Here is a 26,926-nt window from a genome sequence, read left to right as displayed (position 1 = left end):
AAGAAGATCCGGTCTGTGTGCTTGGCTTCTAATTATTATTCTTACAATTATTGTACAGTAGTTAGTTTAATAAATAGATACATTCAATGAAAACAAGTTCAATTTAGACTCTAAAATAAAATAACAATAATGATATGTCAACAGTAAATAAAGCCAGTGGGAAGTTGTTTTTTACGAGTTGTTTAATATTACTGATCATAATGAAATCATTTTAATACTGCCGATGTTGATTGGATATTTACTTCTACCTGTTTCTTGATTTTTAAACAAGCTACTTTCGATGAATAGCTAATAATATTTAAAGAAGGATGTTATTAGAATAACAACAATTGAAAACCCTGTTTTTTATATTGTGATGTTGTGGCTGTAGATATTATTATGGTTGTAAAATCATTGAAGAACAAGTATCATGAATCTATCTATATAGATATAGATAAATATATATCTATTTATATTTATTTTATATTTATATATAGATAAATATAGATATATATCTATCTATCTATATATCAGGAATCTAACTCAATTAACACAAGTTCATAGTTTGTTTTAAACTTGTAATTTAATACCTTCCTCTTCAATAGTAAACCTTGAACCAGGTCAGGATGGATAGCTGTCTTTGTAAATCTTCAGGCTGTAAAGCATTGACTTCATGTTATATAAGTATATAGTAGTTATATATATATATATATATATATATATATATATATATATATATATATATATATATATATATATAATGAAATACAACAAAATGACTCAAAATGTATTAATTAACCTTCACAGTGTGGGTATCAGAACAACTGGTGTCTAGGGATCAGCATGAAGGGCGATCAACACCAGCTAATAGCCTACACAGCCTTTGGATCAGAACATGGACGCATAGTCATAACCAGCTTGTACAGTATGGCCCAGAACATAGACCCATCAGAACCTGTTAGGTTAGCCTTGGACTCAACAGACACAGGATAGACCCACCTGGATAACATAAGCCTCATACTCTGCAGGCAGACAATGTCTCACTTTACCCCGTAGCATTTGTCTCACTTTACCTCATAGCCACCTTTTTAGAAAGAACAATCACTCTCACAATTAAGGCTAATATTTGACTGGCATCAAGAACATGGGGGTACATGTTGGAAGTTCATCAACTTGTATGGTTTAAGTTTTTCTAGCTGAAGCTATTTGCTATGGTGCAACACTCAATAATGTTCTCAGCAAGAAAATGTACTTTTACATGTGAAAAAAATATCTGGGTTCAGCTCTGTTTGACACTTCTCTCTCAACCAGGAATTGTCAAACAGAGCTGAACCCAGCTTTGGGTACATATAATTAATGGGGGGTGTCAAGTGGAAGGTGCCATGTTTGGTAGAAGTGGAGGGATGTTTAGATTGTTCAGATTAAAAATGTTATCTAAAAGGCAGTTTTAACATTTTAATCTCAGTATTTACTTAACTGAAATGTATTTTGACATGCTTTAGCGTGATTGCAGATAGTTTGTGTTGTTTGTAGAACCGATAATACTCACCTGAGAGTGAATTGATTTACACACCCTTATGGTTGGTTCCAGCTCCTACATAAGAAGAGGCTGGGGAGCCTCTGAGGTAGATGGAGTTTGGAGCTGGAGTGGATCAGAGCTCTTTGGACAGTTTATCACAGAGCTGAAGGGCCCAGACTGGTATTGTTTAGAGCTCAGTATCTTTGTTTGTTTGGCACTTTGTTGCTCACGTAAAAATAGAAAAAGTAGCTCGAATTTAAAAATAGACTTTAAAAGGGATTCATTATTTTTACAGTGTATGGTTTGGACCATAGACTGTAAAAATGTTTGGACCATAGACTGTACTATTAGAACTGAATATCCTCCGGGTCAGTAGGTGGCGCTGTGTTACACTGCGCGCAGTTTTTACATACGAAGACCAAACTCCCCTCTGGCTTGCCGTACCTTACGAAAGCAAAGGTTAGTTAGCCTGCGTGCTAATTTCGCATGTTGGCGTGCTGACATTGAAGATAACACATCTATAATCCGTGTTGGATATCGTTCCTCTCTTTAACAGTAAAAGGTAAGAGAGGTAAATTGTTTTTATTCAGAAGAGAACGGTGACTTTTTGTTTTTAAACTTAATAAATCAGTGAGCTGCTGTGCACAAAAACGATCAATGACCAGCTCGGAGCAAAGACTGTAAGACTGAGGAGATAAGGTGCACAAACACGACTGATTCTGAATGTCGATCATATTTATTTCACAGACTGTAGAGTAGAAACTTTGGGTTCAGTGATCAGCTGAGATGCGACTAATGTGACATATCACTCTTCATCAGATCCTCTTCATCATGCTTTAATCAGACTGTACTGTTTTTAATGTGCAACCATTTCAGTCTGAGATAAGAAACCAGATGAAACTGTGAAGAACAAAATCTTCCTGCAGAACTAAAGGCTCTGTTTTATAACATCACATGTAAGATCAACTCTCTGTGAGTGCTTTATTTCACTGGTAGGAGAAGTGTGTGTACACACACACACACACACACACACACACACACACACACACAAACACACACACAGAGCGTTGTCCATCTCATGTTATTATAAGAAACACTTGTATTGGTATTGTGGGTGCTTAAAGTGAAGTTTACTTTTATATTATAGATTGACAGGTTATATACCAAATAAACTTTGTTTTTCAGTTTTGGCCTGCATGTAAAAATATTCATTTGTAAGTTACACCTCAGTTGAAATAAAATATAAACACTCCTGAATATACATTTAAAGAGCTATCCAACATCAGATACATATAGAGCAGTAGGGGGCGCTGTGGTATGAGACTTTTACATTTCATTTAACAAAGAGCATCTTGACCTTGTGAGGACTTTAGTTGGCATCAGGTGCAGTTTATAAGTTGTACTGATTGGGTAGATTTAAGATTAAAATATGAGCATGATATTGTGAAAACTGTCTTTATAAAGATTAATTAATTCATCCAACGATCCAGAACACTGACCTGCAGCTTTCTAATGTTATTAAACACATATACCTTGTTTTATGTCAAAGGACATAAATTCACAATGTCTGAATTTGTTTAGCCATACTTGTATCAACAAATTAACCTAACCCAGTAACCTTTCCACCGGTCCATTTTTACTGATCCTGCTCTGACTTCTGCTTTCTGGTTCCTTCAGGATCGTCATCATGGTTTCTGGAAAGCGCCTGGCTGACATCGGCTATCGGACCTTTTCCGCCTCCATGATGCTGCTGACGGTCTATGGAGGATACTTGTGCGCGATGCGAGGATACCGCTACATGCAGAAGCAAAAGCAGCTGAAACTGGCAGCAGAAAACCAAGATCCTGAACTCATCAAAGACTGACACTGGAGGGACTGTTCTTCTTTATTTGCACACATGTGGACATTGCCCATTCCTCTTCTGCAAAATCATGGAGTTTCCAAATCTTCTTTATGTGTTTGTGTGCAAACATGTCCTCCACACAAGGAAGGACATGTTGTTATAAGAGCTGCACCGAGCAGATTTACTAAGATCATCTTAGCATCAGCAACCTGTTTAAAATCCATGTTGTGGCTGCCACTGTTCTAAGAGTGATTATGGCTGTAATTGTTTGTATTATAATAAATTAAATGCCTTTAAACACACACCGTATGCTTTAGTGTTTATAAACACAACCACAACAAGACAGACATGTTTGTACAACAGAATATATTTGGAAATCTATTTTTGAAAGGCACTCAGGTGAGAGCATGATACCAAACATGTGGTACAGTTCTTTTACCTGGATTCCTCTTAAGGCAGTGACGTCAAACAATGTAATAAACATTTGGTCTCAACAGTAAAAAAAAAAAACATCAACACAGAAATAAGTCACAAAGGATGCGTTTCATAGAGTGAATCCAGGATGCATGTCATAAGGCAGAAAATGGCTGTTTCAAGAGAGTTGCACTTTGCACACAGAAGGCGCCCTTCTTTACAGAGCTGATAAAGTCACAGCTATAGCAACATCTTTGTTTATGTCTAATGCCTGCTGTGAAATGCAACGCGTCACTTTTGACTTTCAAAGCAGCATTTTTCTGCCCTTCACCATCTAGTGGGATAAACCCTCAACACAAAAATAACCATGTTTATCTGACCAATAAAACTGGGACAGAACATTAAAGACAAAACACATCTGGCAGCAAATCAATCCCATCATTTAAAAAAAAAAAAAAAAAACTGCAAATCACTCACTTCAACTTATTTGCATTCGTCTTCAGCTTTAGATTTCACCTTGTAATCGGTGTCTTCCACATCGTTACACGGCTCCTTAAAGCAGATATCAGCGTCTCCTCTATCCACCTTTAAGTTTGTCAAGGTGTGGATTGTGAGCAGTCAAAGTCAGTTTATTGAAGTGTGTATGTGTGTGTGTGTGTGTGTGTGTGTGGGCGTGAGCCTTACATGTTAAGGGAACGTCATAAGACATAAACATGGGAGGGACGGACTGCGGGGAGATCCCAGCGTCAGGCTTTGTGTCACCAGCTGTTGTGGTTCTGCTCCCAGGCTTTGGTTGCGGCACAGTGGCCGTTAGTGCCGTTCTCCCCTTTGTTAGGGCGAGGAGAAGCTTTCAGGCTGTCTGAGGGCGTGTCCTCCTCTTCCTCAGAGCTGCTCTCGATGTCGCTGCGGACATCGTTGCACACCTGGATGGCAGATGGAAGAGTAAACGTCAATTAGCACTTGCAGGAAATTATAAAAACTGAACAAAGGTAGAGATGAGACAAAGAATAAAACGTTTAAACCTTGCAATGAACAAGCTATGTTGAGTTCAGTTCATCTTTTTGATTTCTGATAATAATAAACTTTTTTTTAACTCATGTATGTAAAGCAAACTAATCAAACCATGATGGAGCACATGTATGTTTAATTTGAAGTCATTGAAATGTAACGGACAACGATTCCCTATTTTGATGTCAGACTGGAGACATGAAGCGTTCACGATCCTGCAGACATTTTTCACCTCACTACAAAACTGTGTTGTTGTTTATGGTACTCCAGGGGTTTGCAATTGTGAAAATTCATTCCTTCAATATTTCACTTTCAAAAAAGGGGGGAGAATTTCACATGCTGCAGAGATGGAATAAAAACAAGAGTTAATTTGATTCTAATACGATGTTGGTGCTGTTCACATAGAGCACAAGCTGGTCTGTCATCACTTTAATACCAAAGTGATGACAGAGAAAGATTTCATTTGTGTACTAGAATAAAAAAGGAGAAAAACTAGCCAAGCTGGGTTTGTGAACTCTTCATGGCATCGACTTATGTTTAAGTTCAGGGCTTCTCAAAGTGGACGTCGGGGATATGCAACAGCTTAGAGAAGAATGTTATAGGTCAGAAGAGGATTTCTCATGGACGGTGTCTCGTCTTATTATCAGACTACACTCGTCCCTTCTTTTTGTGTCATTTTATAAATTCATCTAAAGAAACAGAATCCCTGAGTGAACTAAAGGCTCCTCTCTTTTGGAAACCAGCTGAGTTTGAGACTCTTCTTAAGTGTTATTACACTATTGGGAATAGCATGGCTGCTCTCATGTTTGTCGACAAAATAATTGAACAAAAAAAACAACAGTAAAAAGCTTTCATGGACAGATTACACTGTTCTGTTAGATTTTTAGACAATCAGCTCTGGTGCTGAATATTAGCAAAAGTATGATTTAATACTTGAAGACAATACAACTGGACGTGATGTCTGTTCAGTTTGACTGACTGTTTGGCTTCATATTGAAGGATGAGGAGTCATTGCAGAGCAGATGAAAGCTGGTATCAGTTTGGTAAGTGTGCCTCTTCTGCTCTGTTTCACAACTCCTGTAAATCTGTGGTGTTCATTACAACCACAGGGTGGTGGTGAGGTGCAATTTCATCACGCTCCCTAATAAGGAACAGTTGCACGTACCTGTCACTCATGACACTGGAAAATAGAAAAAGCCAATGAAACGCACACAACACGCAGTTAGCTGCTGAGTGGAAACAATACTAGTTATGATGCAAACAAAGACTCGCAACTCTCTGGCTCCTAAATAAAGACTTGATTAAGAGCATTTAAGTTAAATAACGTTTCGAGCCCGACCGCGCTCTTCCTCAGGTGCTGTACCAAAAACAGGGGCGTGGACATTAAAAAAGGACAAATAGGATGGAGCAGCCTTGTCTTACTCCAGGAACCTGGAATTCATCAAAATGTGGATATTAGAAGTACCGTAAATTCCGGACTATAAGCCGCTACTTTTTTCTCACACTTCGAGCACTGCGGCTTCTACTCCGGTGCGGCTAATGCATGGATTTTTTATGGAGGACAATGAGCTTCTGCCGCAAAAACATTTGACTTCGTCACGTCGGATCTTAATATCAGTCATTTTGCGCTTCATGCACGCACCCTCATCATGGAAAACACACGGAGAAATACATATGATGTAGCTTTCAAGTTAAAGGCGATCGACCTGGCTGTCAAAGAAGCTAACAGAGCTGCTGCACGTTAAGATGACACTGACAGCGACAACAGAGACTGAGGAAGTGAGTAATGAAGTCATTCTGAGGCAGTGAATGGATGGACTTTTTCTTGTGAAATATATTACGGTCATCTTTTTCATCAGCCGTGTTACAGACACCGCCGGCTAGGCTTCGTATTGTAACGGTTCATGTTGTAAAGTCAGTAGTTGATAATGTGTTCATAATTCCGATTATGTGGAGAGTCAGTGAATGCACCAGCGAGAACGTGTTGAGTGGCTGTATGAGAGAACGCTGGGGGAGAGAGTTGGATTGTTACGGCAAGTTATGTGTTGCTCTCTGCTGTAAACGGCGTGGTCACGGCCGACAGTGATCGGGTTATTAAAAGTTATTATTTGAACGCTCTCGTCGTCCTTTAACGTCCGTACGGACGCTACAGTATTTGCGGATGTTACCGGTAGCCTACGTCTGTGTAAATAGCTCTTGTTATAGCGTGGACACCTGCGGCTTATAATCAAGTGCGGCTTATATATGTACAAATACATTTATTTACTTATTTTTAGCCGGTGCGGCTTATATCCAGGTGCGCTCAATAGTACGGAATTTACGGTATGTGAAACAAATACATACAGACACTAGTAAGCACAACGTATAACATAAGCTCCATCTAATTTTTCCCAATTTGAATGTCCACGTCCATGGATAGGATTCCATGATTGTGATAGACATCACCTTCATATGTTTTTTTGTCCAGCACCTGAAGAAGAGTGCAGCCGTTGTGATCCTTTAATGAACACAGATAAACATCAGTACAATCACTAAACTACCCATCATTTACAACTCTGCTCTCACTGCTGTCTCTGTGACTGTTTACGTTCTGCAGCCGTCGCCCCAATCGAACCCACATGAACTCCACTGAAGCCTCATGGGAAATGATGTCAAATGTATAGAAACGGGTGGGAATAAGAAGAGTAACTACAGGAAACTTACAGCCACAACAGAGAGAAGGCGAAAGGTCTCAGATGGACAAAGTAAACGGAGAGAAGCGAAAGAGCAGAGGAAGGAGGGGGCTCACTGGACAAAGACAGAGAGAAAGACAGGATCTCCCTCTCTCACTCCAGAGGGAGAGGAAACAAACAGCCTCTGCAGAGAGAAGAGACAGAGTCAGGGACAGCTGGGGGGGTGGGGGTGGGGGGGGGGAGGTTAGAGGCAGCAAATTCATTCCCAAAAATAGCTATGATGTGATGTTCATTTCTATAAACATTCAGAGTATCGACGGATGCCTGGCTGGGGTGAAGATTTTTTTTTTTTGGTGGCCTTTATAACCTCTCCACTACTTACCATAGTGTTGTTAAAACCACATTCATTCATGATCAAATTGTAGGTCCCTGCACACGTCTGTAGTACATGTTTCTCAGCTCTATCAGGCAGTTTTAATCTCAATCACTTTTAACATATTTTGACATATTCTTTATTGACACGTTTTAGTTGATGGTCTTTTTCTCATCTATCCTTTCATACATATCCTTTCTCTTTCTTTACATTTAAACAGCACAGATGCAGAGACTCGATTTCTGTAGTGACCCACCTTGCCCCGCAGAATGGCTTTAATAGCGATCCGGGCTATGAGGTAGGACCAGATGATGTGCAACACTTGGAGCACGAGTAGTAAGATGTTGAAGAGCCACCAGGACGGGTACGGCCCCACTATGGCCCAGCTCTCAAACATAGTGGAGTTCAGGATCCTGAAAAAACAACAACCAGGGACACAAAGAAGTGGGTGAAGGCACATCACTTACTCAAAGGTTTTGTTCACTCTGAAGAAAATAACGAATCCCTAGGAGAGGAAACAGGCTGTCCTTTCATCATATTATTAATCAGCATTCCTCTAATAAGGAGACCTATTACATGGTACAGCTTGTAATTCCCAGCTGGATGCCAATGGCAACCCAGCAGGGGAGTTACATGGATGAACTGTACTGTCAGGTAAGTGTTGGTGAGGTCATGGCTTCCTTTAAATCCAGGTGAGTGACAGCAGCCGTCCTGCTCCAGCAGAGGTTTGGATTTCAGTCCAGATAGCTGCAAGGGCAACACTAGCTTTATCACTCATCCGCACCATGACACTGAATATGGCTGCTCATGTTACTTCACCAATGATCGGGTTCCCTATTGTCTGCCTCTCTGGAGGTTGAGCTTCGACATGCAGCTCTCTGTTGAGGATGACTCACTTTCCAGACAGCTCCCTCAGCCCGAAACATAAGCACAGATCTCAGCTGTATAAAAAGGTGTCACTCTCTGTAGGGTAGGGGGGCTGCAAACCGCCACTTCTGACTGACAAACATGGGTTGATGCATCTTACTTTAGAGGTATTTCTAAACAACGGAGTGCGTGGTTTTTACAGAGTCCAGTTTGAGTGCTGCTGACCAGTGTTACAAACGACAGCTGCAGGGGAAGAGCTGAACTTGCAGTCGTTTAGGAGATGAAAGCCCAGCAGGAATCGAATGGGAATGAAAAAGCCTAAAACAGCTTACGCAGTGTTGTGCACACAACTTCTCACCACACCTCCGCATTAGACTTTAAAGCTCGCAGAAACATGTCCAAAAAGATGTTATATAATTCCCGCTTGAAAATGTGTACAATTATAAATACATTTAATTTGGCAATGGAATCCTGCACATCAATAAACAGTGAACTATTATTATGAGAATATACTTGTATCTATTAGAACTCACCATATTGGAAATATAACAAGTCGTGTGATGAAGAATACCACACTGAACAAAATGAACAGGGAGTCACACAGACGCTGGGACTTGGCATAGTTGGCCAGCTTGGCTGCCTGTAGGATATTAAAAAAAAAGAAAAGAAAACAGCTGTAAGAGGTCATTATAACCATTTGTGTGTGGAGCGTTTTTCTTCCCCCGAAGCAACCAATGAGTCAAACCATGGAGCTGAATGTATGTTTGAGTTTCAGCCATGAGGAAGGAGTGACTCTGTAGTGTCCAGGCTCATCATTGTATCCACAGCAGTAGTATGATCCTATATCTTCTCTAGGTTTATTCTTTTGTTCAGTGGCAAAAAGAAGGGTAATAAAACACAAACAGCTTTAAATAGAGTTTGAAGTATAAGCAGAAGGTGAAGCTGAACAATGACAGTGTGAGTGTACGTCAAAACACATCAATCAAAGGTCGACCTTTAGGTTTGAAATGCCCTTAAACATGTAAAGTGAAGTTCAGTTTGTGTGATCACAGTCACCACTGACCTCGAGCAGGAAGTCAGAGGCATCGTGGACACACATCACCAGGCTTCCTACTCGTGCCATGTTGTTCACGTAAGAAAAGCTGATTAGGCTGACAGTCGCCAAGTGGTGGATGAACATGATGAGGAAGTCCTGGAATTAAAAACAGAAAGAGGGTGTGTGAGATGACATGTGTTATACAAAGAGTCACACCTTTATGTTTTGCAATACATGGGGGTTTTGTAACAGACACAATGAAACGGAGGCTTAAAAGCGACGCACAGAGGCATCGCGGTGAACTTGTGGTTTAGACAGATACGTGCCACCGCCAACTTCCCCAAAAGGTAAGCCTCTTTCTTTCCTCATGTTTCCTGCCTGCCAAGTCTAAGGTCAAATTCCCCCCAAAACAAAAATGTATTTCCATAAAAATGAAAAACAATAACATTGATAAAAAACATTCCATCTGTGTCTGTGGGATATAAACGTACAGTACATCGCCCACGGCAGATTATTAAAAGACAGAAACTGAGCTGAGCTCAAGAACTGAAACTGAACGACTCGAATGAGGAATATAATCAAGTAAACATTAAAGGATATAAACAGATTTAGAATCAAATCAAAGAGCATTTAAAAACAGAAATAAAACTTCTGACACACACACACACACACACACACATGTACACGTAGATGTTTAAACAGTATGAGCCACTTGGGAGCAGCTTTAGTTGAAACTATTAACATGAGGAAAGTCATAAGACAAAAACTTGGGTGGAGACTTCAGAGGGAAGCCGGTGACATTTGTATCTGACAGATCAGTGTTCTGCGCTGACAGCAACAGACTGATGGGGTGAATAGATTTGCAGACTGAGGGAGACATGAAACAACGCAGAAAAAAGGCAGACAGTTTTTACTTTTATTTGCACATTGAATTTGACTTCGTAAACATTTAGTATTTTACCACAAAGGATGAGTTCATGAAACCAGCAATGTGCAACAAACGTCTTTACAGAGCTTCCCAAAAATCTCTCTCTCTCTCTAGCTCTAACAGACGGGTCCTCTGGAATTTCTGTTATTCTAATTGGGTTAGGCCCGCTCTATTCTGCGTTCACATGACACCCTGTGCCCTCGTGCTGAAAATCTAAAGCATTCACAGACCTACTCGCACCCTCCAAAAAAAAAAAAAAAAAAATCATGTGACTTTTCAAAATTAACACAAGTGTAAGAGCTTGTAACAAAGCATGGTTTGAAATGAAAACCCACATGGACACACATTCCTACCCACAGACTTTCTGCCACTGCCAAATGAAGAAGAATAGGCGTGTTAAGAAACGTTTCACAGGGAGTGGCAGCTGCGGTGTTCCCGATGTGATGTTTGCAGAAACAGATCTCCTACATCTGTGCTTACCTTTCTTTGAATGTCTGTGAACTGGGAGAACATGAGAGAACAGTAGAAGGCCAGCTCTGTCACATAGTAGTGGTAAAGACCCGGAGTCATGACCTGCAGAGACAGACAGGACAGGAGAGGTTCAGGGAGGCGGTCAGAATAAGTACCTAATTCATTTTTAAAAACACACTCTGCTGAATTCTAAACAACACTAAGAGGGAGAGATGATCAAGTGACTACCAGTGTACAAACACATCCTTGCCTTATGATGTCAAAGTTACTGAAGCAGCGAGGTGTAAGAAGTGAAACTGCATGTGAATACTGAATTCATATTCTCTTGTATAAATCACTGTAGAGGTTTATTTGGAACTACAGCATGTATGCAGACGATCCGTCATTAAAGCACACGCAACTTCATATTGTGATTACAGCCTGATCCTTTCTGAGATGCTGAGCCTGATAGATGATTATCAAAAAAAAAAAAAGGAAAAAAAAGAAGAACCGATGCAGCTACCAAGATGACCCTTTCATATCATCATCTATAGAGTTCCAAATAAAGTCGATGCTCAAATGTGTTGCTTATTGAAAACTGGTCCAGTGAGTTCATCACTTAGCAGGATACTTATCAGATTAAAACTAACTCAGCACTTCCTGGTGTATAATAATGACATACTCTAGTTTCTAGATAAGACTGAACCTGGTTTCACATTTTCTACTTCAGTGTATACAGCTCATCAGCATGACATGTGGAATATTAATACCGTAGATCAATTACAAACTCGATTTAGAACAAACATTCTGTTATGTAGCTCATATTTTGCTACTGCTGTGCATAAAAACAGTGATGCATTTAAACATTTTACCCAGAAGATAAAACAAAAAACTTTGTGTTTGATCATTTCTTCAATAAACACAAAAAAAAAACAGATAAAAGTTTGATTAAATCCAATATTCGCACAGCTCTTTGATTTACAATACAGATCCACATCAGAGGAAACCAGAGGCATCAAAACCAAACCGACTTCTGTCTTTTCATTTTTTATGTCATCATTAAAACAACTCCAGCCATCAGTGCTGAATATATGTCAAGTGTTGACAATAATACTACCAGTCCACGTGGTGAGTCAGAGCGCCATCTACACTGCAGCTTCTCATAAAACATGTCAAACGCAGACTGAGTCTTCTAGCTGAAAGCAACATGAGCACGAGTACCTGTTCAGGACGTTAACACGTGTCTGACTGCTTTTTATGACACATCTGTATTCCTATAAGAACAGTCAAGGGGCAGTGAAGCAGAAGGAATCAAATGCTAACAATGCTTTAGCTGTTTGCTCAAGTGTGAGGATGGAGAGGGGGAAAAAAAGTCAACACAAGTTACTTTTCTTTTTTCCATGATGAGCCTGGCACCAGTTTATTACAGGGCAAAGTCTTGTCATTCAACACAACAGCCCCTGCTTATTTTCTATTGGTTCAGCTATGCTGTGGTTGTACTGGAGGAGTGCACACAACAGATATTATAGATAGAGGTTTAAAAGTGTCATACCTGATAGGGATAACCGTACCAGCAATGCCGCGTGTCCCACATCCAGGGGGACTAAAACAACAACAGCATTAGTTCACCAAGCTAGCCAGAATGTTTCCATTTATAGAAATGTTTCCAGCCAATCAAATACTTGCATTAGTGGTTCTTTCATTGATAACAACAAATGTTTGCCCACCTGCCAAAGAAAGTGGAGCCCATAGGTAAATATGCACAAATAAAATGTAAACCTCCACCTAGATACAAAGAAGAAACAGGACTATGTGATAAAAGCAAACCACACTCAAAAGTCCAATATGCATTTTTTTTAACTGCACACGCAAACTAGCAGAGCTTCACCACAGAAACACACATTCACCACGTACACACACTCTCACAACCACACACACACGCTCACACACTCACTCACACACACACACACACACACACACACACACACACACACACACTCACAAACACACACACACACACACACACACACATCTGTACAGGAAAAAGCAACCGCTGTGTGCTCAGTGTGGGTTAAAGATGAACACAACAGGCATCAACCTACATGCTCTCACAGAACTTCGTGTGCGTGCTGGGTTTATCTTGGTTCCTGCGGTGTCTGAACCAACGCTGGACCTTCCGCACCTCCCAGTCCAACTGCTTGGAGAGGCCATTCAGGTGGCGAGAGTCTGGATTCTGTGCACAGAGAGAGAGAGAGAGAGAGAGAGAGAGAGAGAGAGAGAGAGAGAGAGAGAGAGACACCACTCCATCAGTATCAGTGTGAGCACTAGCATTATGCAATTCTGCTGATGATCCCCTATTCTGGCTTTAATCTCAGAGAGAATCAAAAGAACGAGAGCATGTGAAGTCAGCAAATCCTAAACTGGTCAGGGTGAAGGTAAGAGCAGGCTGCCCCGACTGAAGTTAGACGTTTCTGTGAAAGTGACATTAAGAGCAGAAATATTTTGTCACACGTGCAAATCTCATTTTCTTTATTCAACCAAACATCTCAACGTCAGTTTGTTCCTGTTTTTTTTTGTCATTAAAATGAAATGGATCTACTACAAACGGTTTGATTCAATAAGGGATTTGTCTAAACGTTACGTGTTAAACTTATTTTCTCTCTGAAGATGTCAAGAAGATAAGGCAAGAGGTTTGTGAGTTCAGAATCAGGACAACGTTTTCACTGAACTGTTTGATTTACTGGCAGACATCAGCCTGACATCCTTCATTATTCATCTCTGGATGAGGCAACTTGAACTTAACCATTACATGACTTCTGCAATCCTCCATTTACCCCAGACGTTGACAGACAGAGTGAATATTATCATCCATGACTGACACAAATGCATCTGTAAAAGAAGCAGGAATATGTCAAGAATGAAACCCAACCTGTGTGATGGATGTAAAGACTTTCTCCAGCACTGCGTTGGGCTGAGCTCTCCGTCCAACACCAGGATGGATTTGGAGACTCCGGGCGCAGGTGCCTGCAATAAATCTGTGTCGGAGGTAAAACACAGAAACAAAAAGGAGATATGAAGGGGTCATGAGATGTGTTTAAAACGTACATAACAAGTTCGAAAAGGAACAAAAACAACAGGACCGGTTTGGCTGAGGTTTTACACATCATTCAATCAATGATCAGATAAAGATGCGGAACTGTGCAACATTCAAACAGTCAAATACCTGACGTTTGAACATCATTTAAAGTCAAGAGGAAGGCAGTTCTCAGCAGCAGTATTACAAAATGAGATGCATGAATATGATTTCCAGATGGGAGCCCAGAGACAAGATACGTGTCAACAAATCAGGAATGATCTACAGCCTGAGGAAGGTCTGAAGACGAGCTGTGCAGCTTAAGACTGCTGGTAGAACAAACTCGCTGATATTCTGAAGGTTCGTCTTTCTATGTGAATGAGGCCTTTTGCATAAGTATGCATAATGTGCTTTTTACAATTGCATACAGAATATACACAATATGCACAATATACCATACCGCCAATTGTGCCAAGTTATTGTAATGAATTACAAATGCAAATCAGTTTTCTAAAATATGCAGCAATGTACCAGGAATGAGTGACCGGAAAAATCCTTCTTGTTAATTAAAACTAATGAACAACAATGTAGGTTTCAAAAAGTGCGATGAAGAAAATTCATGATTTTTCACAATCCGTTCTTACACATGCTAACATCTCCTGCTAACTTCCCCGCGGTGCATTTTATCGACCCACTTCTTAAATAATCCTCCACGTGGAGTCGAGCTGAGACGATATGTGAACGCTGCAGGAAATACTGCAAGCATGCAAGCAGCATTGATGACATTTATATAACGCCCTCGGTGCTGTCTTTGTGCATGTAATGAATCTTCTTTGTCATGTTGGCTGCCAGCCACCGAGTTATTAACCAGTTGTCAGTGGATGCAATGAATAGGTCTAATTTCGTGCAGCATCAGCATAAAGGCAAAACCCTGTCGTCTTAGAGTTGGACCTTGTGACTTTGTCCTTCGCACCTTGACGTACGTTTAAAACTGACCAAAGAGAATCAAATTAGTATTTTTGTAGACCATTCAAGTCTACTGTTCAAGGTACTATGTCAAGTGTTTCTCTTTTCGGGAAATGATTTTAAAAATGCTAATGACTCATCCTGCACAAATGGATTTAACAGATTTTGCATCTTAATAAAGACACTCTTAAGTTTTTATGTCCTGCCCCACGACGCACAGGACAAATCTGTGTCAAAAGACACCTTGGTATCCCAAATCAAAGTTTGTTCATAAACTGTTATAAGTGTACTATGCACAAGATAGAGCCGTACCACCAGCACCACTCTAGTACAGATCAGTACTCTACTCTTGTATCCTCACACCTATCAGCTGTGAGAATAGTACTGTTTTGTCCCTCTCCTGTCTCTGTCTCTTTCTCTGTTCTGTCCTGGTTCAGGGTTTTTCTTCAGGCTGAAAGTAGACTGGTACTGTTTCTAAAAGATTCCGTGGCAGTACGTAGTATTGGAAAGACGGGAGAACAGCTGTCTTCCCGCCAAAACCTACATTCAGAATCAGTTACGCTCGCACAGCCAGCAAACACATGGGCTAGACAGCTCCCATTATGACATCTAAAACAACACGCTGTCTCTGTATTAATTGCTTCTGAACTGGGTGTGCTGTGTTTTGATCCGTGCTGGATGAAGTCCAGCTTTCCTTTCATTACTGCTGTCCTGCAGAATTGGCCTAACACACCTCTACAGATAAAGAAATCAAATGATCTTGATTCTTTTGGACAATAAATTCAAATAAAGACTCTTTTAAAGCGTACATTCTGCAGATTCGTATGCACTACTGTTGAAATAATGCAGGCCTTCTTCACAGATTACAATCTGTTAACCATAAAAAAAACACTGGCTGATTTCATGATGCGAGTTCTTGATTGAAGCAACATTTGCGTGTCATGATAAATTAAAATAATTGATTCATGAAATGAATTATTACAGAAGAAGTGCAGTGTGGAATTGGGAAAAGCTGTTGCAAATTTCAAGGAAAGAATGTAATGTGTTTGGATTAAGTCTCTCTCTGGATTTACATTGTGAGGACCCGTGCTGATGCAGCAGCACTGTTTAAAACAGAAGATGTTTCTGTTTGATTATTCCAACAGCACAGACAGTAGCTCAGACAAGCTGTGTGTGTGTGAGGTGACGATAAAGGATTGCTGTGTAATAAATGTCCACGGTATGCGTCTGTGCTTGTGTGAAGCCGACTAGCGGTGATCAATGTGAAGAAGTAAAAACCACTCCCACCCGTGAAGAGTGCGGTTAATGTGTCATCAGTTAATAATGAAATAAATGACTGGATGAAATGAAGATTTGCTGATGGGGAGCTTCCTAAATCCCCAGTAATTCTGGGATATCTGCTTTACTATGGGAACACTATGACCTTGAATGCACCGTTCCTGTAGATCTGTCCTGTCACGTTCGGCTGGTTAAGAAGCTTTCAGCTTCACATCAATGCAAAGAGATCTGTGTCACAGCTGAGACAGATTGCTGCAACTTACCATCACAAAAATCTCTTCTTGGCTTGTATGTGTTGGTATATTTCCAAAAACCCTCCATATCCATGCATGCTGATATTATTCTTCATGAGGAAGGCCTTGCTTCAACACATCTGGTTGAAATTCAGGTTCAGCCAGGTCGAGCTTCACACGCTTGAGTTTGGGCCAGATTGTGTGTCTATCGAGTCTTTGTGTGGGGAAATACACTGAACAACACTGACTCCCAATACTGCTGTACACCACGAGAAAGCCTGACAGGACAATCGTTTTACTAACAATACACATGTTGTGTTGAGGCTAGACGCTTATGGCTTTACACATATGCATTATGTAACTCAGACCATCGAAGGCAAAAAGGAAATGTTGACTCTCCCTAAACACTTTTATTGTTTAGCTGGATAGTAAGAGGCTCGTGTGTCGCTGTTACAAAAAAGTCAACAGAAACTGTTGAAGGAAAACATTCCTGCGGTTGTAATCTGGGAGATCTATAAATGTGAACGTTCCCTCTCAAAGGAAGAATAAAGGCAAATACTTGTCTTTGTCTGGGGAAATGTGGAGCTACTGCACTGAAACCGACTTCACGGCAGCACTGTTAGTAACCACAGGGACTTTGTAAACAAGACGTCGAGGTCAACCCAAGGGTATTTTAAGTCAAGTACATTTAGAACAATCTCAGTCGACCAAGGTGCTGCACAAGTTAAAACACAATGACACCATAAAAACTAATCCATAAACAGGAGTGTAATAAAAGACAAAACATCAAGCTCAATGTGTGTTAAAATTAAAACACAAAGAGGAGTGTCTTAGACAGGGATTAAACGTTGTTTTTTGATTGAGCGGTTCTGAACAGGTTGACGGCCTGCTTGTAGAAAAATGACTTCCAAATGCGTGAAGGAAGACGAACGACAAAAAGTGGAAAATAAATACCAATCATATTCCGTCAATCAACAAACCTCTCGCTGACCCTGAAGCTGGATGTAAACAGTAGCTTTTCACCATTCAGGAGGAAATTCCTTTGAGTGTTAATGCAGACTGAAGACTATGTTCACGTCTCTGAGGAGACAGATGAGTCAGCGAGGGGTGAAGAAACCCACCCACCCACAGTTTGAAGTGTCACAGTCTTATAAGACCATGTGACTTGATCACACAGCTCTCAGAATACAGAAGTGAAGCTCAGCTTTGATATCAACCTGTTTTAACCCTCATGACTTCATCAACATGTTGGACATGACCTGAATGTATACTGGTGAAAAGGCATGATGATGAAGTGACTTTGAGTCCTCAATGAAGGTATTGTAACTTTAACAAAGAATGATATGTAAGGTCATGTGACACTTTCAGTCACAGCATCTTAGTGACACATTTAAATCAACTCAAAATGTAACCAGAAGTCTTACCTGGGGGGGGGGGGGGGGCAGAAATGTATCAAGGTCAATGGGGGGGAAGTCCCATGTGTCCATGTGTATGGCAACAGCATGGGAGTACAGTTTCACAATTCATACATAGGTGCAACCTGAAACTGCTTTTTAAATGTTTTTCACCAGTTTTCTAAGCTAGCCATGAGGCATCTGAGCTCTCATAATGCGACCACACAAACCACCCTCAGTACGGATCGTCTCGTCCCAACGACTGCCCTAAGACCTTCATTTGTCTCATGAGAGACCTTTAGTAAGACTTTTAACAGAGGACTCAAACTATGGCTGAAATAAAAAACCCTCCACGCCCTGAGTACCTCTCTGACCGCCTTCACCTGTGCACTCCGTCCATGAACCTCGACTCCTCAGACATCAGTCTGCTTCCCACCCCCCACGCCAGACTCTGTACCTATGGAGACGTCAGCGTCACAGCTGGCACCCTCTGCAGCTACCGCCCTGCAGACATTCTCAATGCCCCATCTTTGGACACATTTAAAAAGCTCCTCAAACACCATCTGTTCACCCCAGCCGACAGCCTGTCATAGCTCCGCCCCTCCCTCAGACCCCCCACCCTTTGTTACCTGTCTAAGTCTTGTTTTTTTGGTCTGTCTTATTCTTGTCTTGCACTTCAGTGTTTTTTGTCTCTATCGTTGTGTTGATATATAATGACACAAAATGTAAACAGCTTGTTTGCCTTCACAGCCGGACGCTGGCACGCTGTCTCGCCAGCCATTTGCAAAGTGAAAATGTTTAAGGTGAAAATGTTGTCCTTTAACCCTTTATGTGCAGTTGCTCCTGCTTCTTTGTTGGTGGCGTATGTATGTAAATGAATAGGATTACTTCTAATGGTCACTTTACATGTAAACTACTGGCACCAGAAAAGCATTATAAAAGCTCAAGTGCATTTACCATTTAACCTTAAGTCTATGTTTAATGAATGCTGGGAGCGTTAATTGATGCAGAACCACGAGTGAAGAAGAGCGATTAAAGTCGAAACCAGGCAAGGCAGCTTTACCTGTTCATTCAAATAGTGCCACGCCTCGTGCCCAAGCTCAACAACCTGATAGCATCAGGTTCATTGGCTATTTGTGCTGCAATACTGAACCACCCTTGAACCTAAATGAAGTTCTCTGTAATGTTGAAACCACCATTGTCTGACTGTAGATAAGGAGAGTGTTCCTGGTAGGAGGAATCTGACACCTGCCACACAAAAAAAAAAGCCAGAGACAGAATGTTTCTTTAGGAGGAAGGGCAAGACAATAAAAAAGTTAAACTGAGGTCAAACCAGGCAGTGCCCCTGACCCTCCCTGCACTTTTGTCTTTGTTCTCTTTAGCCCTGTTTCAACCACAAGGACTACGGTCTTATTGAGGAACTTCGTGCTCTTCCTCCAGATCTACCAGGGTAGAAGTTCACCCCTAAAAAGGACCCTGCTCAGGCTTTTGTACTTTCTGAAGGTGCAGGGACTTTAGACAATAGGGCATGCAGCCCCTGCAGTGATGAAGGTCTGTGATTGGTCAGTCACAGCAGATCACCCACTGAGCTTAAACCATAAACACCTGCAGCTGAAAGCCCATTGTTTTGACCCTACCTTTTTTTGAATCAAAGTTTGACTGTGACAATTATGTAGAGGTACAAAAGAGTAAAACAGTTTCTTATAGATGAGATTAAGTATGACTTAAAGGACAAATGAACTAAAATAAAAATAAAGAGAAAAGTAAAGTACAGAAGAGGTATAAGGTTTAATCTTGATTTAAAACCTTTATAGTTGAATTTAATGTATTTTCTCCAAAGGTTTTGTTCAAGTTATTAAGTCATTCATGGAGATAAAACAACTACATTTAGATCTCATTTATATTTGAATAAAATAATGAAGGACTCAAAAAATTCTCCATTGAAAAAACATCTTTCAATAAAACATATTCTAACTTAAGATCTTTTTCAGAAATACAGTTTTAAAAGGATCCCTACACAGATCTAGTGTTCTAAAGTTTAGACGTGACCATCAAAAATAGAACGATATTAACTTTAAGAAATTCATTAACATAATTTCTCTTCTTAAAAGGTGTGTTGGTGAAATGAAGGGAGTGAGGTGTCCTTTTTTAATTCTTCCAACATTTTGATCCTCTTTCCTTTAATGACACTGAACACACCGCTCGTCTTCTTTTCATTGTTAAATCAAAGCAACCATTCACAAAGCAGCACAGCCTGATTTATAAAAACGTCCCAGAGCTTAAGGCAGCGGTGGAAACGCAAACAACTACGGCCCACAGGAACCTTTTAGTTCCTTGAATAGAAGTCCCTAAACCTTTTAGTTCTGGGGGCCTTTGGTGGAAACCGGCCTCTTGTCCTGATGTGATGCTTAGTTCAGAGCGATGAGAAGTATGTGGATCAAAGAGCCAGCTCTCATACCGAAGACCTTCTTCAAAACCAGAGCCAAAAAAAACGGTTGTGCTTCTTGTTGTAATCAAAATCAAATCAAAGAGGACACGTTCTGCAGAAGGAGTCAGACCGGACAGATGACTTTCTTAGGCAAAATCTTATCTAAACTTACTCAATGCAATCTGCACGTCTTTGTGTGAGTGCAGTATGAGCGTTCAACATTTCTAATGAACGGAGCGAGCATGCAGTGATAGATGTCTACAGTTTAATCAGCTCCAAGCTCAAGGGCGGCAAAGTTTTAAATCGAGAGCTCGAGTGTGATTTATTCTGAGTTGACTTTGCAAACCTGCAAAAAATTTTTAACAATCACCTCGAGTAAACTGATGAGGGGGACTTCGCGTGATCTGTTGAGTCCAACGGAGCTGATTTTGGCCGGGGTCTGCTGCAAGTCCCAGGTCTTTGAAATGCACGACAAACAGGAGGATGAATTAACGGTTAAATATTTGGTGCAAGTCTGAGCCTGCAGAGTTAATTGGCTGCAGCATCAGGAGGACGGGGGGGAAATGCAGGAGACACACAAGCTTATCTATTTGTGTAACATGTCGAAACATCCCAGTGACTCTCCGAACCGGACCGCTCTAACATACACAGAGCTGTTACCAAGGGACCGGCTCCGTGTGGACGCGTGTTGCCCTGACGGCTGTGAACACAAGAGCAGCGGGCTTCATGCAACCTTGACGCTGTGAAAGCTCTCAAGACTGAAGCACGGGCCTGACCCTATTCATAGCACAGACCTTCATGTAAATGTGGCCTTTCTTTCACTTCCAAGGAACATGTTCTGAAAGAGAAGTGACAGTTCCTGGAGAAACAAGAGACAATGCCAGACTACGTGTAAAATAAACAGATCTCCAGACATGGAAATAAACTCAAAATTTGGATCGAAATATAAACACCCATTTATGATTTGAAAGTTTAGATTCTACAAGAGATATTCACAAACGACTGAGGGGATGTTCAAGTTTATTACTGCAAAAAAAAAACCCGTTCAAAAAAATACAAATAAACAGTGCTGTTTCTGGAGGCTGTTTAGGCGTGGCAACCTGCACAGCAGCAGCTTTATGTTTGAGTCACATCACTTCAAAGGACAAAGCATGATCCCTGAAATCGGAGTATAATTGGTTTCCATTTGTCCCTAAGTGGCAAGTAAGAAACTGCTTTGTGATCCATTTTACCCCTGACTTAACACATCTAATATATTGGCAATAACATGGCTTTGGGCATAAGAAAGTTTCAGGTTTCTGTTCGTAGTGTTATGATCCTTTAGCATTTCAGCAAGCTTTATTTCAATCTGTGTGCAAACAAAAGAGACAGAACAGGCCAAATATCCTGCACGGTTACAAACACTAAGAGAGCACTATAGATGAGGACTTTTATTTGCTTATGTAAAAAGCCTTTAATGGCACACTTGGATAGCTATTGCCGTTTTGTTTTTCAGCGGCTTTATTACGTCAAATCCACTTCTTGTTTTGCATCTACCCTCACTTCCTCGAGAGTTCTGACACGTTTAATACCTGGTTGTTTTATGAGGAAACAGTCAAAATCAGCCGCAAGAGATTACAAGTCTGGCTTCTCATAATCTCACAGGCATACACACAACACCACCAGGCAACACATGACACAGCTTAGGAGGGCCTGGCCTCGCACACTCTTCACAGCCTGGCTGCTCTCTGTAACAAAGTCACTGCCAACACTGAAGCCTTGATTGTGATCAAACAAGAAGAAACTGGTCTGGAAGGGGAGGGGCCGGCTGTGCACAAGAGAAGAAAGAGGAAGAACTTCTCCTGCAGATATACTGTGCTTTGATTTTGACATGTCAGACCACAGCAGTGGCTGGTGAAATGTACGCTGTCCTTGAAATAAAACATGATCCAAAAATATACACGTGTCACAGCCATGCCAGCACCTACCTGTAACTGTATTCTTCCTAACAGCACTACATCATCTCTTCTTCACAGCATCTTAGCACGACGGTCAACAAATAAACATGTAGAGAGCATTACTACACCACATACTCTACATGTACCCTGCTAACTCTATAATACAGGAGTAGAAAAGGCAATCATACAGAGTTACTGTCACTTTCACTTTGAACATAACCACTGAAACTTACTTTACTATTTTTACACAGGGGAAGTGGTTGAAGAAGCATTGCTGCAGGATTTTATCAATGAATTATAATGTCTAATCCAATGGTATATACATCTATCTATCTATCTATCTATCTATCTATCTATCTATCTATCTATCTATCTATCTATCTATCTATCTATCTATCTATCTATCTATCTATCTATCTTGTAACAATTTATTTTGCTTTTTTTTTCTTTATTAGAGAAACAGAAAGATAGAGTCAGAAATCAGGGAGAGGGAGAGAGAGAGAGAGAGAGAGAGAGAGAGAGAGAGAGAGAGAGAGAGAGAGAGAGAGAGAGAGAGAGGAACAACATGCAGCAACATCAGCCACAGGTCATCACTGAGCCCAGGCCGCCCACTTTGAAGACTGTAGCCTCAAACTGACCACTAGGCCACCAGCGCCCCTGACTTTGGCTGGTCCATCTTTTTTTTCCCCTTCGCTCACATTCATAACTAAAATCATTGAAACCACAAAAATCAGTCGGTTAACCTGACGGAAGAATAAAAACATTATGGTCAAAGCAGGGCGCTGAAAGAAGGTTCACAAATGTAGCTGGACGTTTTTAAAATGATCAACACAAAAAGCTGCTGATTGACTCTTAATTGCTCTTTCAGTGCTAATGTTGGATTCATTCAATAGATTAAGTTACTAAACTGCTTTAAACAACAGCATCACAAAAGGGTGAATTAGTGATTGGACTAAATGCCCTGACTGTGAATTCAGGTACTTTTGAGCCAATCTGAACATGACATTTATAATAATTACAAGTCTAATTTTGAAGTGTTTCTATTGTGAAGTATAATTAATGATAATGTACAGCTCTTTAAAAAAAGACTAAAAGGGAAGTATCAAAAGAACGAGATAAGTGCAGTGTGTGTGTGTTTGGGACCTGCTGAGAGGAGTGGGATCTCAAGCTGTTTGTTTTTTTTTGCCTGATAAATGAATGAATGAGGCAGCAGGCCGGTTCGAGTGTCAGACAGTGACAGAGCAAACACTGTGTGATAACATCGCTGTGAAGCAGCCGCTCCACGAGGTCAGCCTCACACCACGAGAGGGGCAGACGGTCAACTCTGGCAACTGAGAAAAGCGGCCTCGATCCTTATCAAACGCCTGGAGGAGACATCACCAGTATCTGATTGCTCTTTATTTACAGTGACTTGAGCTTGTTTTACTCAAACAGACTGAAGGTGATGCAGTGCCAAGTCTGGAAACCATGATGCCAAGAGTGATGACAAGCAAACTCCTGCTTCCAATCCGATCCAATTGAGATTTGATGGAGTATTGATGAAAATTATTATCAATATGTACTTCCTGTAATGAAAAGAGGATAACCTTTTTATCTGTGTTCATCATGCATAATAATAAAAGTGAAGTCCCTCATCTACAAAGCCACACATTGAGAAACAGATACAGTACAATGCTAACAAGCTAATGGTAACTGTCTGGCTCTCTTTCTACTCAAAATGTGCTGCACAGATGACATTTCTATCAGCCAATCAGAAGACAGCATTGTTCTTGTTTCCTCTACAAAGTGCATCATAAGGCATTACAGCCATAATAAGCTCTGTGGAAAATAAAGTTTATGTACACCTATCCATTGTTGTCAGATGAACACAACTTCATTCATAAAGTTAAAAACACAGTCACCTGATTTTAACGTCAACGCCACTAAATTTAACAAGAAGACAGAGTTATGAAGAGATGGCGTCTTAAGTCCCAGACAATCTCAGCACGTTTATCCACACACTTACTAAACTCCAAGACTTGAAAGGACTTCATAAATGCAGAGTAGGGTTAACTACTGACAATTTACTTTTCGATAAGCAAAACTTCCAAATATGTAGAGTTTGTTTGAACCACCAACATTAATTGATGCATCTGATTAATTAATGTCTGAGTTAACATTGACATCGAGAAGAGTACTGGATGGGACTAAATGTTGTAGCAGTCTATGTGAACCTTGATCTGATCACTTTTTATAGCCGTGTCATTGGGTAACAATCTAAAAGTCAGGATGTGGTAACAGCTGTCTTATGACCATACGTTACTTCTTTACACTTAACAGCAACTTCAGGATAAAAAACTCATCTGACACACACTTCTGTGGCCAGGATGGATTTTTCTGTAAACTTCCCTTTGTTTTATTTGATCTCATATTAATGTTGCAATATAAACTAATACATTTTTTTTTTATTGGGGTCATAAATCAATGCCTTTTTATTCTTTGATTGCCTTGATCATTCCAATCAACAGCTTACACAACTCTCCTCTTTTTTTAGACTTAACCTGCAGAAAATAAGATGTACAATACACACAATGTGAAATCTATAGGATCAATTAGAGGCCATACCCGAAAAGAAGCAAGAACATATCACTTAAAGACTGAAACCAAACAAACACAGGTTTCTTGGTGCCACTGTCTCACATCAGGAGTGACTCTTCCAAAAAACAAAACCTGCTCATTTATTTTTAAATAAGTTAAAATAAACTTCTGTTCTTGTTCTGTTCAAGGTTTCCGACTGTTAAATTGAATTTTTCCTCTTTCCACTCATACATAGATACATTTGGGGTCTCCATAAATAATATGATAGCTTATGGTCTATACATATACATATAGAAAGTGTAATAGATGACTTAATTGTTGTGATTTATTAGTAAGAAAATATGAACACAGTAATACCAGAACCAGACCAGACAGACAAAGCTGCACACACTTGACCTGATATTGATTAATATGTAACTTCACTCTTTCCTTTCTTATCAGCACCAACAGTAACATCCGTAGTCCTGCAGATGGATGTTATCCAAGCGTGCTTGCTGAATGCCATGTAATCACACCTTCACTGTTGAAGCATAAACTACAGCACACTTCCCAATAAATAGAAATTGATCATACAGACAGTATGTGAAAAACTGATGAGCCAGGGTCACTGATCCAGCAGGTGGAGCTTAAGATACTATAATAAGAGGATTGTTCAGTGATTAGTTATCCAAACAAGTCTGTAGTTATTCAGACATGGATGGAAAGGTGTGTTTTTTTTTTGTTTGAAGACAGCTATTGATGTAGGCTTAGTGGAGTATGTAGTGCACTCTGTAGCACTTTATTTAAAAAGTCAATTCAGACAAAAAAAAATTGTAATTTTAATTTTGACATTTAATTAGAGGCGGAAGAATTTTAAGTACAATTAAAAGTATTACTTAAAAGTTAGAATATGTGACAATGAAGAAATATTGGTGTTTAACAAAGAAACCATCGTTGTAGACTATGTGTAAACCCATCACTCCCCTTCTGTGTTAAAGTCAAACTCCCGTTACTCGTATCCTCAAACTCACAAGGAAACACTGGAGGGATCTGGAAAGTACTCACCTTTCGAAAAATATCCGGACGACAAAAATTCCCAAAGCCAGCGGTAAGGCATTCAACAAGTGTCCGGCTTTGGGGTACTCCACCCCGGGAGCTGGGTCCGCCAGGTCCGCCCAGGTCACGTTGTGTGGCAACCAAAACCTCTCGTTCCAGAACCAGGCTGAAAGAGCAGCCATGTTTCACGGAGTTCCTGTCCCCCCGGGGGTTTCACGAAAATGTGTTTCTTGTCCAAAAGAAAAAGAAGAAAGAGACTCTCAGTGAACCTCTCCTGCCCCCCCAGGACACTTCTGTGAGGATAACTGGTCACACTCTCATCAACTTCACCTAAAGAGCTGTGATGGAGAACAGAACCGAGACACGACTTCCGGTTTAGAGTGTCAAAATAAGATTGTTTTATTCAACATTGTGCAGCGATTAAAGTATAGTTTAACGAACAAGCCATGATTTTTTTTTAAAATATTAGATTTGTAACTTGTGCTCTGTAAATGTGTAGAAATCATACAGTGTCATGGCAATCGTGCCTCGGAAATTGGTCCATGCTTTAACCTGAAGGCAAAATAAGCTAAGACTCAAAGGTAGACTGCAAATAAATATATTCAGTTTAGAGTCCGTACCTACGATTATGCTAGAATGTCATGCATTTTTTTAATCTCATATGGCTATTTCTATAAACTACCTAAAGAGTTTGGCCATTCATTTAACAATGGGTGTTTTCAAAACAAACAGTTCCGGGGACTTCTATCCACTCGGGAGTGAGAATTACACACCATGGGAACTTTTTTCTGTCTGCATTCACACCATCATGGTACCTGTTCCGAAGCAGGAGCTTGAAAGGTTTATGTAATTAAAGAGTTAATTAAGAGTTAAATCAATAGTTCATAGTTCCTGCAATGCTGAATCAATCAAAAGG

At 40.4% G+C, this 26,926-nt stretch overlaps 1 protein-coding gene across 2 annotated transcripts; it reads right to left on the bottom strand.

Annotated features, from left to right (window-relative positions):
• Window positions 1–3,648: 3,648 nt before the first annotated feature.
• cers5 (ceramide synthase 5) lies at window positions 3,649–26,384 on the bottom strand. Of its 2 annotated transcripts, none has more exons than XM_079340885.1 (10): window positions 26,020–26,384; window positions 14,019–14,124; window positions 13,192–13,322; window positions 12,817–12,874; window positions 12,642–12,692; window positions 11,120–11,212; window positions 9,739–9,867; window positions 9,209–9,315; window positions 8,065–8,221; window positions 3,649–4,678 (listed from the first exon to the last, which is right to left on the bottom strand). In XM_079340885.1, the coding sequence occupies exons 1-10, from the start codon at window positions 26,190–26,192 to the stop codon at window positions 4,514–4,516; spliced, it is 1,170 nt and encodes a 389-aa protein (XP_079197011.1). In that variant the 5' UTR covers window positions 26,193–26,384; the 3' UTR covers window positions 3,649–4,513. The 2 variants fall into 2 exon arrangements, with proteins under 2 accessions (XP_079197011.1, XP_079197012.1); XM_079340886.1 differs by lacking the exon at window positions 3,649–4,678 and adding an exon at window positions 7,367–7,619.
• Between the last annotated feature and the right edge of the window lie 542 nt (window positions 26,385–26,926).

The sequence above is a fragment of the Symphodus melops genome, assembly GCF_947650265.1.
Source record: "Symphodus melops genome assembly, chromosome: 4".
NCBI lineage: Eukaryota > Metazoa > Chordata > Actinopteri > Labriformes > Labridae > Symphodus > Symphodus melops.
The sequence above is the reverse complement of the archived record's forward strand: the minus strand, read 5'-3'. Positions and strand labels throughout refer to the sequence as shown.

Bases quoted from the DNA above. Each gene is read 5' to 3' on its own strand.
- cers5 (XM_079340885.1), bottom strand. From the start codon at position 26,192: ATGGCTGCTCTTTCAGCCTGGTTCTGGAACGAGAGGTTTTGGTTGCCA. The intron at 12,875-13,191 runs GTAGGTTGATGC...CTTTGTATCTAG, and splicing joins ACGAAGTTCTGTGAGAGCAT to GTGGAGGTTTACATTTTATT. The intron at 9,868-11,119 runs GTAAGCACAGAT...TTTTAATTCCAG, and splicing joins TCACAGACATTCAAAGAAAG to GACTTCCTCATCATGTTCAT.